The 15,135-nt window shown below is 39.2% G+C and overlaps 1 protein-coding gene across 3 annotated transcripts in view; it reads left to right on the forward strand.

Moving 5' to 3' along the window:
• Positions 1-15,135, forward strand: part of stau2 (staufen double-stranded RNA binding protein 2) — a 364,821-nt gene that overhangs the window by 35,227 nt on the left and 314,459 nt on the right. For all 3 annotated transcript variants that reach the window (XR_011960736.1, XM_072571389.1, XM_072571390.1), the window contains exon 3: positions 6,257-6,387. Coding sequence is in view for 2 of the 3 variants with exons in the window: in XM_072571389.1 (XP_072427490.1) it covers positions 6,257-6,387 (131 nt within the window). In the remaining variant the exon portion in view is untranslated. The remainder of the gene's footprint in view (positions 1-6,256; positions 6,388-15,135) is intronic.

Genomic DNA, 15,135 nt, shown 5'->3' on the forward strand with positions numbered 1-15,135 from the left:
ATCAGATTTTGAATAACTACTCCTGTAACATTTCATCTCTCAACTCTGCCCCCAATTGATTGCATAATTACGCATACTACTGTCTCATATTCCTGATCACTTCCTGTTTTGTACATTTTGGATGTTTTATCCCAAACCCTGGTCAATGGCTTTCACCTTCTGGCAAAGACTGAGAACAGCCTTGCTATCTCATAAAAACATTAGAGATGACTTCTCCCACCCGCCCCTTGTTTCCCAGAGTGTGAATAACATTTTTGGCTGTGGAGAGGTCAGACAGTGAGTCTGTATATTCAGTAAGTGCCTGGGACTGTTACCATCAGTTACAACCTTCTGCCCAAAACATCTGCACCTACCAGGCAGTCAGTCAGGCTGAGTATTGCGAGGGACTCTTCGGATGTTTTATTTAAATGTCTTGCTGGCAGGATCAGCATGCTCTCCTTGTCACCTGAAGCCTGGTCCTCATACTCATCACATTGGGCAAATTATTGGAAAGAATTCCAAGAAATAGTATAAATTGGCACTTAAGACTTTCATGGACTTTGACAATGGTTTTGTTAAGGCTAGGTCATATTGAATTTAAATGGACTGATGCCTCAAACTATGGCATGGTGGTTGACTCTCAATTGCGGGCAGAAGATTTAAAGTAGCTGATCATAGGCTATTGAACACGTAGTAGTGTATTGTGGGGTAGTGTGGTAATACTGTGCCATCTACTGGCATCATAGGGAATAAAACAGTTTATGTGGAGCCAAAATTTCAGTGAGTTGTACTTAAGTGATTGAGTTTTCAATTCAAAATATCCAATTTGATATACTTTACTGTTCAGAGAATGTGGATTTTGATGGCTATGTTACGTATTTCAACACTTAATTTCAATAAAAACCGACAGCCTTTGTATATTTTAAAGTAATTAAATGATTAAAATATCAACTATGCATTCTTTCTAACAAAAGATAGTGAAAAATTGGCTAGGATTTTCAGTCGCAAACAGCCAGTTCACCTTAATGATGTGTTCCAGATGTCCCTGTGGAATATTTTAAAGGGCCAGGCCAATTAATGGCAAGGATGGGCATGCATTTTGCTTTCTTGTGGGACATGGGCGTTGCTGGTTAGCCAGCATGTATTTCCCATCCCTAGTTGTCCTGAAAAGCTACTGGTGAGCTGCCTTCTTGAACTGCTGTAGTCCATGTAGTGTAGGTTAATTCACAATGCCGTTTTAGAGGGAATTCCAGGATTTTGAAAAAGTAACAATGAAGGAGTGGTGATATATTTCCAAGTAAGGATGGTGAGTGATTTTGAGGGAAACTTGCAGGTGATGTTCACATGTATCAGCTGCCCTTATCCTTCTCAGTGGAAGTGGTCATGGGTGCCATCCCCTCACAGATAGAGGGCAGGCTCCCTATCCTGGAGGATCAGTAAGTAGAAGGTCTGCCAGCACTTCAGGATCAGCAGTCCCAAGTGTGAGGGGGAGTTACCCATCTGAAAATGAAAAGAGGGGAGAAAGGGAAGGTAAGTTTACTTTTCTGGCTGCATAGCCATAAATCTGGGACACTTACTCCATGAGAGAGCCAAAAATTAGAGATCTTGTTCTGGTCTTGCAGTGGGGTTCTCTCTGTGTTTCTTCATGTCTCCAAACCCCACTCCCAATTTAAGTCCACCTGGTCCAAGCTAAACTGAAAATCTCGGTATTTCTAATCTAATTATTCGGATGTTTTATGATACATCTCTAATGCAGGTGAGAGTTGAACCCATGCCTCCCGACCCAGAGATACAGATACTGCCACTATGCCACAGAGCCCTTATGACTGAAAACCTGAGTTTGCCCAGGAGGGTTAATATTAATTGGCTTCTTTGAAAACGACTAAGGGTTGGCATCATGGTGGAGAACAAACATGGAACCAGCAGCACATTTACTCGCAAATGAACCTGATCCTGATCCATTTGAAAGTCCAACCCATTGTATGAGAGTTGTACTTCAATGTCTTGTTTATATTATAGAGTAGATTTTAAAGTGTATAGTACTTGCTAAGTCTCAATGCATTAGAATGTTGCCTGCTAGTCCATTTTATTCAATAAACATTGTGAGCTATGAAAGTTGGCATTTTATTGATCATCATTAAGGAAGAATAGATTGGAGCTCAAATCTGTAGTTGATTGGAAGCTTTCTTAAAAATGTTTTATAACTTGTAAGAATGTCTAACTACAGCAAGCATATTCAGTGTTCCACTCCAACTCACTTAAAGGAGAACAAAAATGATTATTTGACAAAAGGGAATCCATTCAGGAAATCAAGAATATCTGTCAATATCATACGAAGGGCCTGTGTCTGCAGTTTTTGGACAACAAGACAAAAGTTTATTGGGCCCGGTTGGCATTTTCAAAACCTGTGAAGCAGAACAATGCATTTGTTAACACGCTTTACTTGGGAAGTAATGAAGAGATCCACAATCTTCTCAGGGCAGATACAGAATCTCATAGCAGTACTGCCAACACTTTTTCTGTTACTGTTGAAGTCATCGACCATATTTCTGAATTTTTTGCTGGTAGAATTGTTGGAACATCTGTCAGTTTTATAATTAAAGGAGCAATGGGATCTGATTTACAACAGCAAATTTGAGTAAATCTGACAAATACCTAAATAAAAATTTGATAGAGTTGTCTGAATGGTACCATGGGAAGTTGTGTTCCTTAGACACTGAAATCAATTAGAGGAACTTGGTTGTCATGCCCAGTCAATTAACCACTCATATGGTAATGTTTATGTTTAGATTATGTGGCTTGGGTATCTCTCTTATTGTAACCTTGGAGATCAAAAAACGTTCTGACCATACTAATAGGAAATACTAGAAATGTTTACCATCTCTGAGGTTAGTAGTAGTTAAGGTTTCTGGTTTATTACCTTTTTGTTAAAACTGGAACCTGCTACAGATATGACACACTTTGAGCAAATACAAAGCTTCTTAGGAGTGAAGGACAGAATGAGAGAAAGGTCTTTTAGAGTGAAAAGCAGGCACGATTAAATGACAAAAGGAATATATTACAATGTTAATGGAGGTGATTATAAAATGATTAAAGAAACAACAATACTTAGGCATTTCTGCCCTTCAAGATTAAACATCATAAATGGTGTTGCAATATCTATGAATGGCACTGAACAATCCAGGAGTTTCAATTGTCTCACTACTCAACAAAACCAATATGTTTGGAGTAATGACCAACAAAGCAAGTTGAACACTGGAAAATGTATTCATATAGTAAAATATAGCTAAGAGGAGGTTATGCTTCAACTATATATCGCGCTCTCTGGATCTTAATTACTGCACTCAGTTCTAATTACATGATTGAAGATTTAGCTGCAGTTCATAGATGAGATGCAAAGTTAATATATGTGTTGTCAGAGGACTGAACAAAAATGAAATACTGGAGAAACATTTTTTCAAGCTTGAAAGTGTATGACTGAGAAGTGATTACCATCTTAAATACTTCTAAATAAAAATAAAGAGAGATTTTGAACATTACTTCAAATGAACTGCAGTAGTATAAGAAGGGCACATCACACTTTGTAAATGGAAACTTAGGACTGAGGTCTGGAATTTTTTCACAAAGTGCATTAAACGAGTTTCTGAGCAAAATGGTGAAGGTGAGAAACTTAGAATCATTGAATAGTTGTTCTGGAGGGAACAATTTGTATTGTCTTTCTGGATGGATAAACTAAGTAAGGATAATCTTACCTTCATTTCAAGGGATATAGGGATTGGATAAGAAAGTGAAAGATATGATCTAGATATTCTGCGGGCCAGATAGTTATTTCTGCAGCATAGGCTGGAGTCACAGGTTGGAACTATGTGACATTCCCAATGCAGCTAACTCTGAGTGAATGGCCCAGGAGATTGAAAATCCTGATCAGCAATTCCCGGGGATCTGGAATCCCTAGTAATTTGAGCAACCAATTCACCACTGGCCTGTCCAACAATGTAGCACCTAGCCTGGACCTGACCCTGTTGGATATGATCTCACATACTCTAGGGCCAACATCAACCCTCCCTAACTCCTCCCTGCTTACCCCCACCCCTCAAGGCAAACCCCTCAAACCCCTTATTCCCTTGACCTGATTGTCCAGACTCAGCATCACCTACCCATCCAATCCCCTGCAGACCCATCTTGACACAACTCCCCACCCTACCTGCAAACCTGACAGCATCCCACCTGGATCCAATTCCTCCATTTATTTAGTGTCCTGGTTCTTCAACCTCCTCGCCCCTACCTACCTCAGCCAGCTGGCTATGAAGCCACTTCATCCACCTGCTACCCTACCCTTACCCACGGCACATGACTTACCTCACCCACCTGCCATTACTTATAAGTGTTACAAAAAAAGTGAGCGTGACTTGGTCTGCTGTGCTGTGTGTATTTTTCCCCTGTATCTTCTGATGGAATCATTTGGGATACCCAAACTTGAAAGTTAGGCCTAAAAATTGCCAACACATAAGTGGGTAATCTTAAAAAGAATTACCATCAAATGAACTATTCTTACTGTGATCAGAATTTCTGGGCCAATGTTTTGTTGTCAATGAACCTACTTTCGAGAAAGAAACAATCTAGTCAAGTTCACATTCCTGGTTATTCTTACATTACGATATGCCCCTGTGAAAGTGTTTGAATGTCAAGGGAGTGTAGAATCAGCTTTTGGTATGAATGACTGCAGAGCTAATCTTTCCAGATTAAGGTACAAATTTGGAAACAATTTAGGTGATCACCTGACTTTACAAACTTTTAGTCATAGAGAAATCGAATTATAATAGTAATCAAATGTCAAGTTGCTGAACCTGTTTGAGGATGTATGTTCAAAACTCATTTATCTGCAACCCAGACTACTATAAATATCTCTGACCCTGACAACTGAGGCATTAGTTAAAATAAAAAAAATGTAGTCCATGCATATATTTTGATGGGGAGATCCTAATATTGATAGATTTACATTTTCTTTTCTTTATTAATTGGATGTGAGCATCTTTGGCAAGTCTAACTTTTATTTTCCATCCCAAATTTCCTTTCAGAAATTGGTGACTGATTGCATTTAGGAACCACTGCAGCCATGTTGGTGTAGGTGCACTCACTGTTCTGTCAGAGAGAAAGATGTACAATTTAAAACAACAACAATGAAGGAATGACAATACATTTGCAAGTTACATGATTTGGAAGAGTATTCATGGATTGTGGAGTTCTCAGAGGCCTGTTAGCCTTTGATTTTGATGATGATAGATGTGATGGGTTTGAAAAGAGCTGCTGCAGAAGTTAGGAAGCTGCTGTCAAAGGAAACTTGGCAAGTTGTTGGAGTGCATCTTATGGATGGTACATGATTCAGCCACTAGCCACTGGTGATGGAGAGTATCTATATTTGAGGTGGTAAATAGGGTGTCAATTAAGGGGGCTCGTCTCTCTTCATTCTTGAACATTATTGAAGCTGCATTCTTCCAAGCTAGTGAATGGTTTTCAGTAACTTGGTTTTATGGCAATCTAGTAGTTTCATGATATCAGTATTAAGACTGAGCATTTATTTTGTACTCCAGATTTATTGATTAATTGAAATTAAATTCTCCCAGTTGCCATAGTGGAATTTGAACTTGTTTTTGGAGTATTAGTCCATTACCAGTCCAATAACATTAGCGATGTAGCTATTGATCTTAAAACAATGTAATATTGTGTTGTATCATTTAAAAATTATTTGTGAAATCATCATAATTGAAGGAAAAAAATCTCATTCACCTTAACAAATATTATTTTGTTATTTTCATATCCTGGATTTTGATTAATAATTTAGAGCAAAGAATCTGAGAATACAATGCTTTCTACTTTTCAAAGAAAATGTATATACAATTCTAGTGTTTACAATTACTTTAAGTTATTTTACTGGTGGTTTCCTCGTATTTGCTCTTGAATGTGAGCAACAATATCAAAGAGGTATTTATTGTCCATACCTGAGGGCAACTGGAGTCAACTGCATAGAGTATAACTGGAGGTAGGAGTACCTGCATCCCTCCCTTGAAGTGGATAAATGTTGCCAATTAGGTTTTTACAACAATCCACCAGCTTTCATGGTCATGTTGTTCTAGATGGGGCTTACACAAAGTTCACTATAGACATTAAATCAAAGTAATGTGAAACCGAGTCACATTTTAGTTGTGAAGTAGGTATTTATTTACTTCGCAGCTCTGCATTATGATATGGTATATTTTCTTAAATGTGTCGATTGCAGTTTCTTTCCAGGATAACATGGCAAACCCCAAAGAGAAAACCCCAATGTGCCTGGTGAATGAGTTAGCCCGTTTCAACAGAATCCAGCCCCAGTACAAGCTCCTGAATGAAAGAGGGCCTGCTCACGCCAAGGTAATAGTTGAATAGCAATTTTTAAAATGTTGCTTTATAATGTTGAAGCATTATTTATATTGATTTAGAAAATATTACTGAATAGAGTGGCATGTTGCCAAATCTTTTTGTCTTACACTTATCAGGAGAAACACCAAAGTGTTAAATTACAAATGATCATAATTTACACAACAGGAGAAAAAGCTGCTGATTAGCCAAAGCATTATCATGGAGAAAACAATAGACTTCCCAAGCTCTCAGTAAATTCAGAAAAGGTGTAAAGCTTGAACATATTCCTTTTGTTCACAGAGAATGCGTCCCTGAGTATGAATGTATGTTGCTTCCAGCAAGCATAACTGAGCCACAATGCAAACTTGCTTGCAAGAGGACTAGGAATATACTGCTGCTGTAAGGCTCTGGTCAGACTGCACTGGGAATATTGTGAGCAATTTTGAGTCTTGTATCTAAGGAAAGATGTGCTGAAGTTGGAGATTGTCCAGAGGAGGTTTACAAGAATGATCCTGGGGATGAAAGGCTCGTCAGACGAGGTGTGATTGGATCTGTACCCAATGCAGTTTAGAAGATGATGGGGTATCTGATTGAAACGTACAGAATACTGAGAAACCTGGATATAGTGGACGTGCAGAAGGTGTTTCCCTACTAGGAGAGATTAGGACCCAAGGGCACAGCCTCAGAATGAAGGGACGACCCTTTAGAACTGAGATAGGGAGGAATTTCTTCAGCCAGAGGCTGGATAATCTGTGGAACTAATTGCCACAGAGGGCAGTGGAAGCTAAATCATTGAGTGTAGTTAAGACAGAGATAGATTGGTTCTTGATTGCTAAGAGGATTGAGGGTAACCAAGGAAATGTTAGAAAATGGGGTCGAGAAATATATCGGCCATGATCGAATGGTGGAGCAGACTCAATAGGCCAAATGGTTAAATTCCATTCCCATGTCCTTTGGTCTTATGGTCATATTCAGGGTTTACTTTCTTTAATCAAGTTATATTGATATTAGTGCCACTGTTTAATGAAATAATCTAAATAAATAATGTAAAATAAATGATTGATATAAAGTATGCTTATATTTGGGAGATTTGATATGTTTAAACTCAAATGCACTGCAGACACAATGTCTCGATGCCAGCAACCTTGGAAGTGGATCTATGCTGGATTTCAGATCTTGCCAACTTTTGGGTTGAGTGGTTTGGATGGGTCAAGTTGGGCATTTTATTCATAGTCAGGTGGGGTCAAAGGTCGGATCCTGAGAAAAGACAAGTGTATAAGCTGATGACTAGTCCCTGTTGTTGTGGTATGTAGTTGAACAAGAAATTAAAGTATTTTATTAATTTAATAAAATTAAAATTCACGTACGATGACTTTTAAAAATGCCCAAGATTAGGACATTTTGGTTTTCAGATGGTTAGATCTAACATACTGTTCCTGTATTATTTGTGAATAGATGCTTGACTTTGACATGGAAGTATAATCTTTGGATGATTAATGTGCATTTCTAGTAGTTTATTTCTAATTGTGTTCTACCTCTTAACTAGCAATTTATAGAAAATATTAAATTAATTCTGCACTCCTCCCCTAAAAAACAGTAATTATTTGACAACCTGACTAATTGTGTACAATACATTGATTGGATTCCACTGATTTTATCCAAAATAGCTGAATAATTCGTTCTCATCAGTCTTTCAAATTCTTGGGGGACACCAGCACATCGGTACAAAAACAGAGCTGAAGCATTTGAGCTCATCTTCAGCCAGAAGTGAATGTGCAAGGAATACAGGGATATGGACCAAGGGCAGGCAGAATGGACTAGTTTAATTTGGCGTCATGTTCGGCACAACATTGTGGGCTGAAGGGCCCATTCTTGTGCTGTACAGTCCTATGTTCTAAGTGCCAAATGGATGGCCAATCTTGGTGTCCTCCTGAGGTCGTCAGCTTCCCTACTCATTGAGATACTGAGACCATTTGACAGTTGGGCCAAATACAATTACTGCCAATTGAGTTAAACTGATTTGATCCAAATTTGATAAGTAATTTGTTCTCATCAGTCTTTCAAGCTCCTGAAGGTGGCCAGCACATCAGTACAAATGGCTGAGACATGTCATCCTCAGTGGTAAGTGGTGAGTGGTACTCCAGGACAAGAGTTCCTTAGGGTAAGGTCCTGGGCACAACTATATTTAGCTGCTTCATCAGCAAGCACCTTTGCATTATAAGATCTGAAGTGGGGATGGTCACACAATATTCAACACCATTCACCATTCTTCAGATACTGAAACTGACAGTGTCCATTTACAGCAAGACATTTAAAATATTCAGGTTTAGGTTGATAAGTGCCATATTTGTGTCAAATGATTGCCAGATAATGACCAACAAGAAATTCATCTTGCAACGTATAATTGTTTTCCGATGACCTTCTCCAACAAGTGACAATCTAACCACCACCCCTTGATGTTGAATGGAATACCATTCATGAAACTCCATTATTAACATCTTGAAGATTACCATAGACCATAAACTGAACAGTAACAGCCCCATAAATACTCTGGCCACATGAGAAGGTTGTGAGATGGCTGGGAATTCTGCAGTGGCTAACTCATCTCCAGACCTCCTGGTGATCTCCAGGGTCGGATTAGAACAAGTCAACATGGATTTAGTAAGGGGAGGTTGTACCTGACAAACTTGTTGGAGTTCTTTGAAGAGGTGACAAGTAGGTTAGACCAGGGAAACCCACTGGATGTGGTCTACCTAGACTTCCAAAAGGCCTTTGATAAGGTGCCACATGGGAGGCTGCTGAGCAAGGTGAGGGCCCATGGTGTTCGAGGTGAGCTACTGGTATGGATTGAGGATTGGCTGTCTGACAGAAGGCAGAGAGTTGGGATAAAAGGTTCTTTTTCGGAATGGCAGCAGGTGACAAGCGGTGTCCCGCAGGGTTCAGTGTTGGGGCCGCAGCTGTTCACATTATATATTAATGATCTGGATGAAGGGACTGGGGGCATTCTAGCAAAGCTTGCCGATGATACAAAGTTAGGTGGACAGGCAGGTAGTATTGAGGAAGTGGGGAGGCTGCAGAAGGATCTAGACAGTTTGAAGGATTGGTCCAGGAAATGGCTGATGGAATTCAATGTGAGCAAATGCGAGGTCTTGCACTTTGGAAAAAAGAATACAAGCATGGACTACTTTCTAAATGGTGAGAAAATTCATAAAGCCAAAGTACAGAGGGGTCTGGGAGTGTCAGTTGAGGATTCTCTAAAGGTAAACATGCAGGTTGAGTCCGTGATTAAGAAAGCTAATGCAATGTTGTCAATTATCTCAAGGGGGTTGGAATATAAAAGCACTATTGTGCTACTGAGACTTATAAAGCTCTGGTTAGGCCCCATTTGGAGCACTGTGTCCAGTTTTGGTCCCCACACCTCAGGAAGGACACACTGGCACTGGATCATGTCCAGCGGAGATTCACACGGATGATTCCTGGAATGGTAGGTCTAACATATGAGGAACGGCTGAGGATCCTGAGATTGAATTCATTGGAGTTTAGAAGATTCAGGGGAGATCTAATAGAAACTTACAAGATAATACATGGCTTGGAAAGGGTGGACGCTAGTAAATTGTTTCCATTAGGCGAGGAGACCCGTGGACACAGCCTTAGAATTAGAGGGGGTAAATTCAGAACAGAAATGTGGAGACATTTCTTCAGCCAGAGAGTGGTGGGCCTGTGGAATTCATTGCCGCAGAGTGCAGTGGAGGCCAGGACGCTAAATGTTTTCAAGGCAGAAATTGATAAATTCTTGATGTCACAAGGAATTAAGGGCTACGAGGAGAATGCGGGTAAGTGGAGTTGAAATGCCCATCAGCCATGATTGAACGGCGGAGTGGACTCGATGGGCCGAATGGCCTTACTTCTGCTCCTATGTCTTATGGTCTTATGGTCTTATCTCCAAGTCAGGAGTGTGATGGAATATTCGCCACTTATGTAAAAGATCCTCAAGAAGCTCAACACTTCCCAGTACTAAGCAGTCCATAATTGTCACTCTATTTAACAACTTAGCACTTCACTCCTGTCGTGATCTTTTAGGATTCCAGCAGATGGTAATACTGAACCTGTCCGATTCTGGAGGGAGTGCTGGCTTGATAAACCTTAAATCTTGTTTTTATTTGTTTGCTTTGATGGTCTTGTTTACTTCACCAGAGGCTACCAGTGTATTTTTAAAAAAAGAATGTCAAAGTTTATTTCTCATAAAAGGGGAATAAAGACAAAATTGCTAGTTGAAGTGGTCTCATTGAAAATATCAGCAATAAAACTTCAGTGCTTTTACCCTCAACACCACCTTCATAAATACTCAAACACTAGTACAGGGTCTGAGGAAGGGTCACACAGCTTGAAACATTAACTCTGAGTTCTGTTCACACACGCTGCTGGACCTGCTGATCTTTTCCAGCAATTTCTGTTTTTGTTTCTGATTTACACCATCTGCATTTCTTTTGGTTTTTATCAGTACAGGGTCCCCCCCCATTTTCTCTTTAAAGTTCACTGTTTGGTTGGCATGCGGATAATTTATTTCTGGAGCTTTGTTTTTACTGACTTCAAAGCACTTTTAGAACCAGCATATAGGTTTTCCAAACAATTTCCTTCCATAGTTTTCTGTTTCTGGATTTTTTAGAGGCACTCAGGACCTTCTCTATAGCCCTAATGCTTTGGAGTTTGCTACATTAACAGCATCTTTTGCTCTCACTGAACCTGCATACATCTGAAATAACTTGTTTCTCTCTGTTTCTTTGGTGTCACCTTTCTTTTTAATGAACTGAATTACTCATCTCAAGTTTACTCCAAGACTGTAACTCCTTATTAAAAATGCATGTATTAACCAACTCCAGACATTCCAGTACCACTTACAGAACAAGTCTAAAATTAAACTATGACCCTGTCTCCCCTTCTTAACACAATATAGAAATAGAAATCAAACATTTCAGCCACTATTGTATACCATCCTGAGAATGCCCCTTAATCCCTACCCTCTCTTTTCTATGAACTAGCTAACCCTGATCCATTATAATAATCTACCCTCAATACCAGGCTCTTATTTTGTTAAGTGGCCTATGAATGGTCCTTTAGAAAATCCAAGTTTATTGCAGCTATTGGTTCTTCTTTATCTACTCTGCTTGTTACCCCCTGTCAGAACTGTAATAAATTTATCATAGATGATTTCCCCTCCATTATATCATGTTGACTCTGCTTGATTACATGGTGTTTCTAACTGGTCTGCTTTACATTCTTTACAATAGATTTAACGTTTCCCCAATAACAGGTGTTAGGTTGACTGACCTGTTTTTTGTCCCCCTCCCTTTTTGAATACCGTCTGTTACATTGGCAGTTTTCTGATCCTCTGAGACTCTTGCTAACCTAAGGGTGTCTCGAAGCTTGCTGCCAGTGCATCTATTATCCCTGTAGCTACTTTCTTTAAAATCATAAGATACAACCATCAGGTCCAGCCAATCCTATTGGTGTTAACCCTATTAGTTTACTCAGTCATACAGTTATAGAGTCATGGAAATAGACAGCACATAAATGGAACCTTTGGTCCAACTTGTCCAGGCTGACCAGAAATCCTAAATAAATCTAGCCCTATTTGCTAGCATTTCACCCATATCCCTCATATACCCAGCCAGATACCTTTTAAATGTTCTAATTGTATCAGCATCCACCACTTCCTCTGGCAGCTCATTCCACAAATGTACCACCCTCTGTGTGAAAACTTGGATACTTAGGTCCCTTTTAAATCTTGCCCCTCTTACCTTAAACCTAAGCCCTCTAGTTTTGGACTCCCCCATTCCTAGGCAAAGTCCTTGTCTAATTTCCCTATCCATGCCTCTCATGATTTTATAAGTCTCTAAAAGGTCACCCCTCTGTCTCCAACACTCCAGGGAAAATAGCCCCAGTCTATTCGCACTCACCCTATTATTCAAACCCTCCAACCATGGCAACATTTTTGTAAATCTTTTCTGAACCCTTTCAGGTTTCACAACATCCTTCCGATAGGAGGGAGACCAGAATTGCACACAGTATTCCAAAAGTGGCCAAATCAATGACCGGTACAGCCGTAACATGACCTACCAACTCCTATAAGCACCAACCAATAAAGGCAAGCATACTAAACGCCTTCTTCACCATTCTATCTACATGTGACTCCACTTTCAAGGCATTCTAAGGTCTGTCTTTTCAGCAACACTCCCCAGGACCTTACCATTCAGTACTTTCTCTCTAGTGATAGTTATTGTATTTATTTCTTCCTCACTGTTAACCCCTTGATTATTTAATATTTTCTGTAATGGTGTTAGTAACCTTTACCATAAAGACTAATGCAAAGTATTTTTTTAACTCCTCTGCCGTTTCCTGGCTCCCCATTGTTATTTCCGTAGCCATGTTTGCTAAGGTTCTTGTGTTCACTTTGACCTCCCTCTTCCTTTTTATATGTTAAAAGAAGCTTTTTCTGTCACTTCTTATATTACTTCCTAGTTGTCCTTTTATTTTTATTTTCTCCCTCTTAATTTTATTTTTGGTGAACTTTTGTTGCCTTTTAAAACTTTCCCAATCTTCTGATTTGCCACTAAGCTTTGCCTTATTGTATGTTTTTCCTTTCAATTTGGTACTTTCTTTGTTAACCATTGTCATTTTACCCACTGTCTGGAATCCTCCTTTCTCACTGGGATTTAACTTTGTTCTGAGTGATTAACTTATTTTAAATGTTTGCCATTGTTCATCAACTGTCTTTTCTGTTAAACCTCTTTACCTGTGCACTACAGCCAACTCCAACTCTGCTCTCATGCTCATGTAATTATCCTTTTTTAAAGTTTAGCACAGTTGTTTCTGTCTCAGATTTCTCAGTCCCAACTTAAAGCTAAACCTAAGAACCTAAACATTTTCTTGCTTTCAACTTATCGAGGTGCTAGCCGATAGGGTCCATTGCGTGTTGTATCTCATGTGTTATTTGTGGCTCACTAAGTGTCATACAAAATAAATGAGAGTTAGATAGATTTGCACTGTAAAGCCTAACTTCTTTATTCATGATGTGTAAGTGAACGAGGCTTAATTTCAGTTTGAATTTTGTTTGAATTTTGTGAGGAAACAGAAGCTGGAAGATTGCCTAGTTTAAAACTGATGGAAGAGTCTGCAGAGGTCCTCCACAGAATCTTATGAAAAGAAACTAAACTCAGCTGAATTAGCTTGGAAGTATTGGAAAAGTAACTAGAACCAGGAGCTGAGGCATCCACAGTCAAGACATGGTAAATGAAAGTTTTACATGTGAGAATAGCTGGAGCTAAGATAAATTAAGGGCAGTTTCCAGTCGACTGTGGCATGCATTAATATATGAGAATTCTTGGGGAATTAAGAAATTAACCAGAGTACATAACATGTGTAGTTGTAAACTATAGAGGTAACATGCTTATAGTTGCTTTATTTAATTTGCTCTATATACAAGCGCGTTTGTGTTTTAGTTTAAGAAAAATGTGAAATTTTGTGGCTTAGTTGTCTTTTGCTAAAATGAGAATAGCTTTTCCTTTATAAACTAGTGGTTCCGAACGAGTTTGTAACACCTGTGCCCAGGGAATTCAGTTAAGGAGCTGAAATTGTATGTAGCTTCCCAACCTTTGTAAAAATGATGTCAGTGACCTACAAAATTTCTGAGGCATCATTTATGTATACAGCTGATCCTTGGAAGAAGCCAGAGGCGAAGATTATCAAAGCCACGATGTCTTTGAGTACTTCAGAGAATGGGGTGTGCAGTGCTGCACTATATTATGTAACTTTGTGATCTCTGCAACATTCTTTCTTGATTATCTGAAGTTTGCTTTGACTTTAAAAGCAGATCCAATGTCGCCTTGTCTGTGCTTCTCATGGCCAGAACTTTATCCTTCCTGTGTAACTCCTTAATGTCACTGATCCAGTAACTTATGAGTCAGCCTCTGTTGCCAGCAATTACCTTCCATGTGCTCAGGTGGCCCCCCAATTGTGTTTGAAAGATTCTCCCTTCATCACAATGTCAACAGGGTGACAACACCCTGTGCTACCTAAGTGCCTACAGACCATTTTGAGTGAAACTTGTGTTGATGGTGATGGTGTCTGTATGCAGTGGCCTATCTTCAGGCCATTATCCATTTTAAGCACCTTGTTAATTTGTTGGGCAGCCATGTGTTATGACATAGTGGTGAACCCTTCTGTTAATTAAACCAAGCACCCAGAAAAGCTCAGCTCACCTTGTAATCTTTTAAAATATGAGTGATAGAGAACTCCCAAATTCCACTATTTAAAGAAAATAATCAATTTATTCTTTAACTCTAAAAGTGAACATTAAACAACAACTATTCATAACTCTAAGCCCCCCTTTCTCTTAACTGTTTATTATCTGCCTCCAACTCTATAACAATATACTGTTCCAATGGAAAACACTTAGTAAAATTACATCAGCTTAATTTCAAAAACATTTAGTGGCTTTCGTCTTCGTTGCCTGTCCTCTTTCACCTGAAGATCTCCCTGGGTCATCTTTTTACTGTGAAAATGTTTCATATGAAAAAAGTACCTTTGATAGAGAATGTTTCAATCTTTTGGGTCTCTCTCTCTCGATGTCAATTACTCTCTTGGTGGCAGTTACTCTGTCTGACTTTCAAACTGCCTGCTGTTTTTATATCCTCAACATCAGATCATCTCATTGGTTCGATGTTGGCAAAACAATAAATGCAAACTTGATTGGTTTTTAGT

This window comes from Chiloscyllium punctatum, chromosome 5 (genome assembly GCF_047496795.1).
Source record: "Chiloscyllium punctatum isolate Juve2018m chromosome 5, sChiPun1.3, whole genome shotgun sequence".
Classification (NCBI taxonomy): Eukaryota; Metazoa; Chordata; class Chondrichthyes; order Orectolobiformes; family Hemiscylliidae; genus Chiloscyllium; species Chiloscyllium punctatum.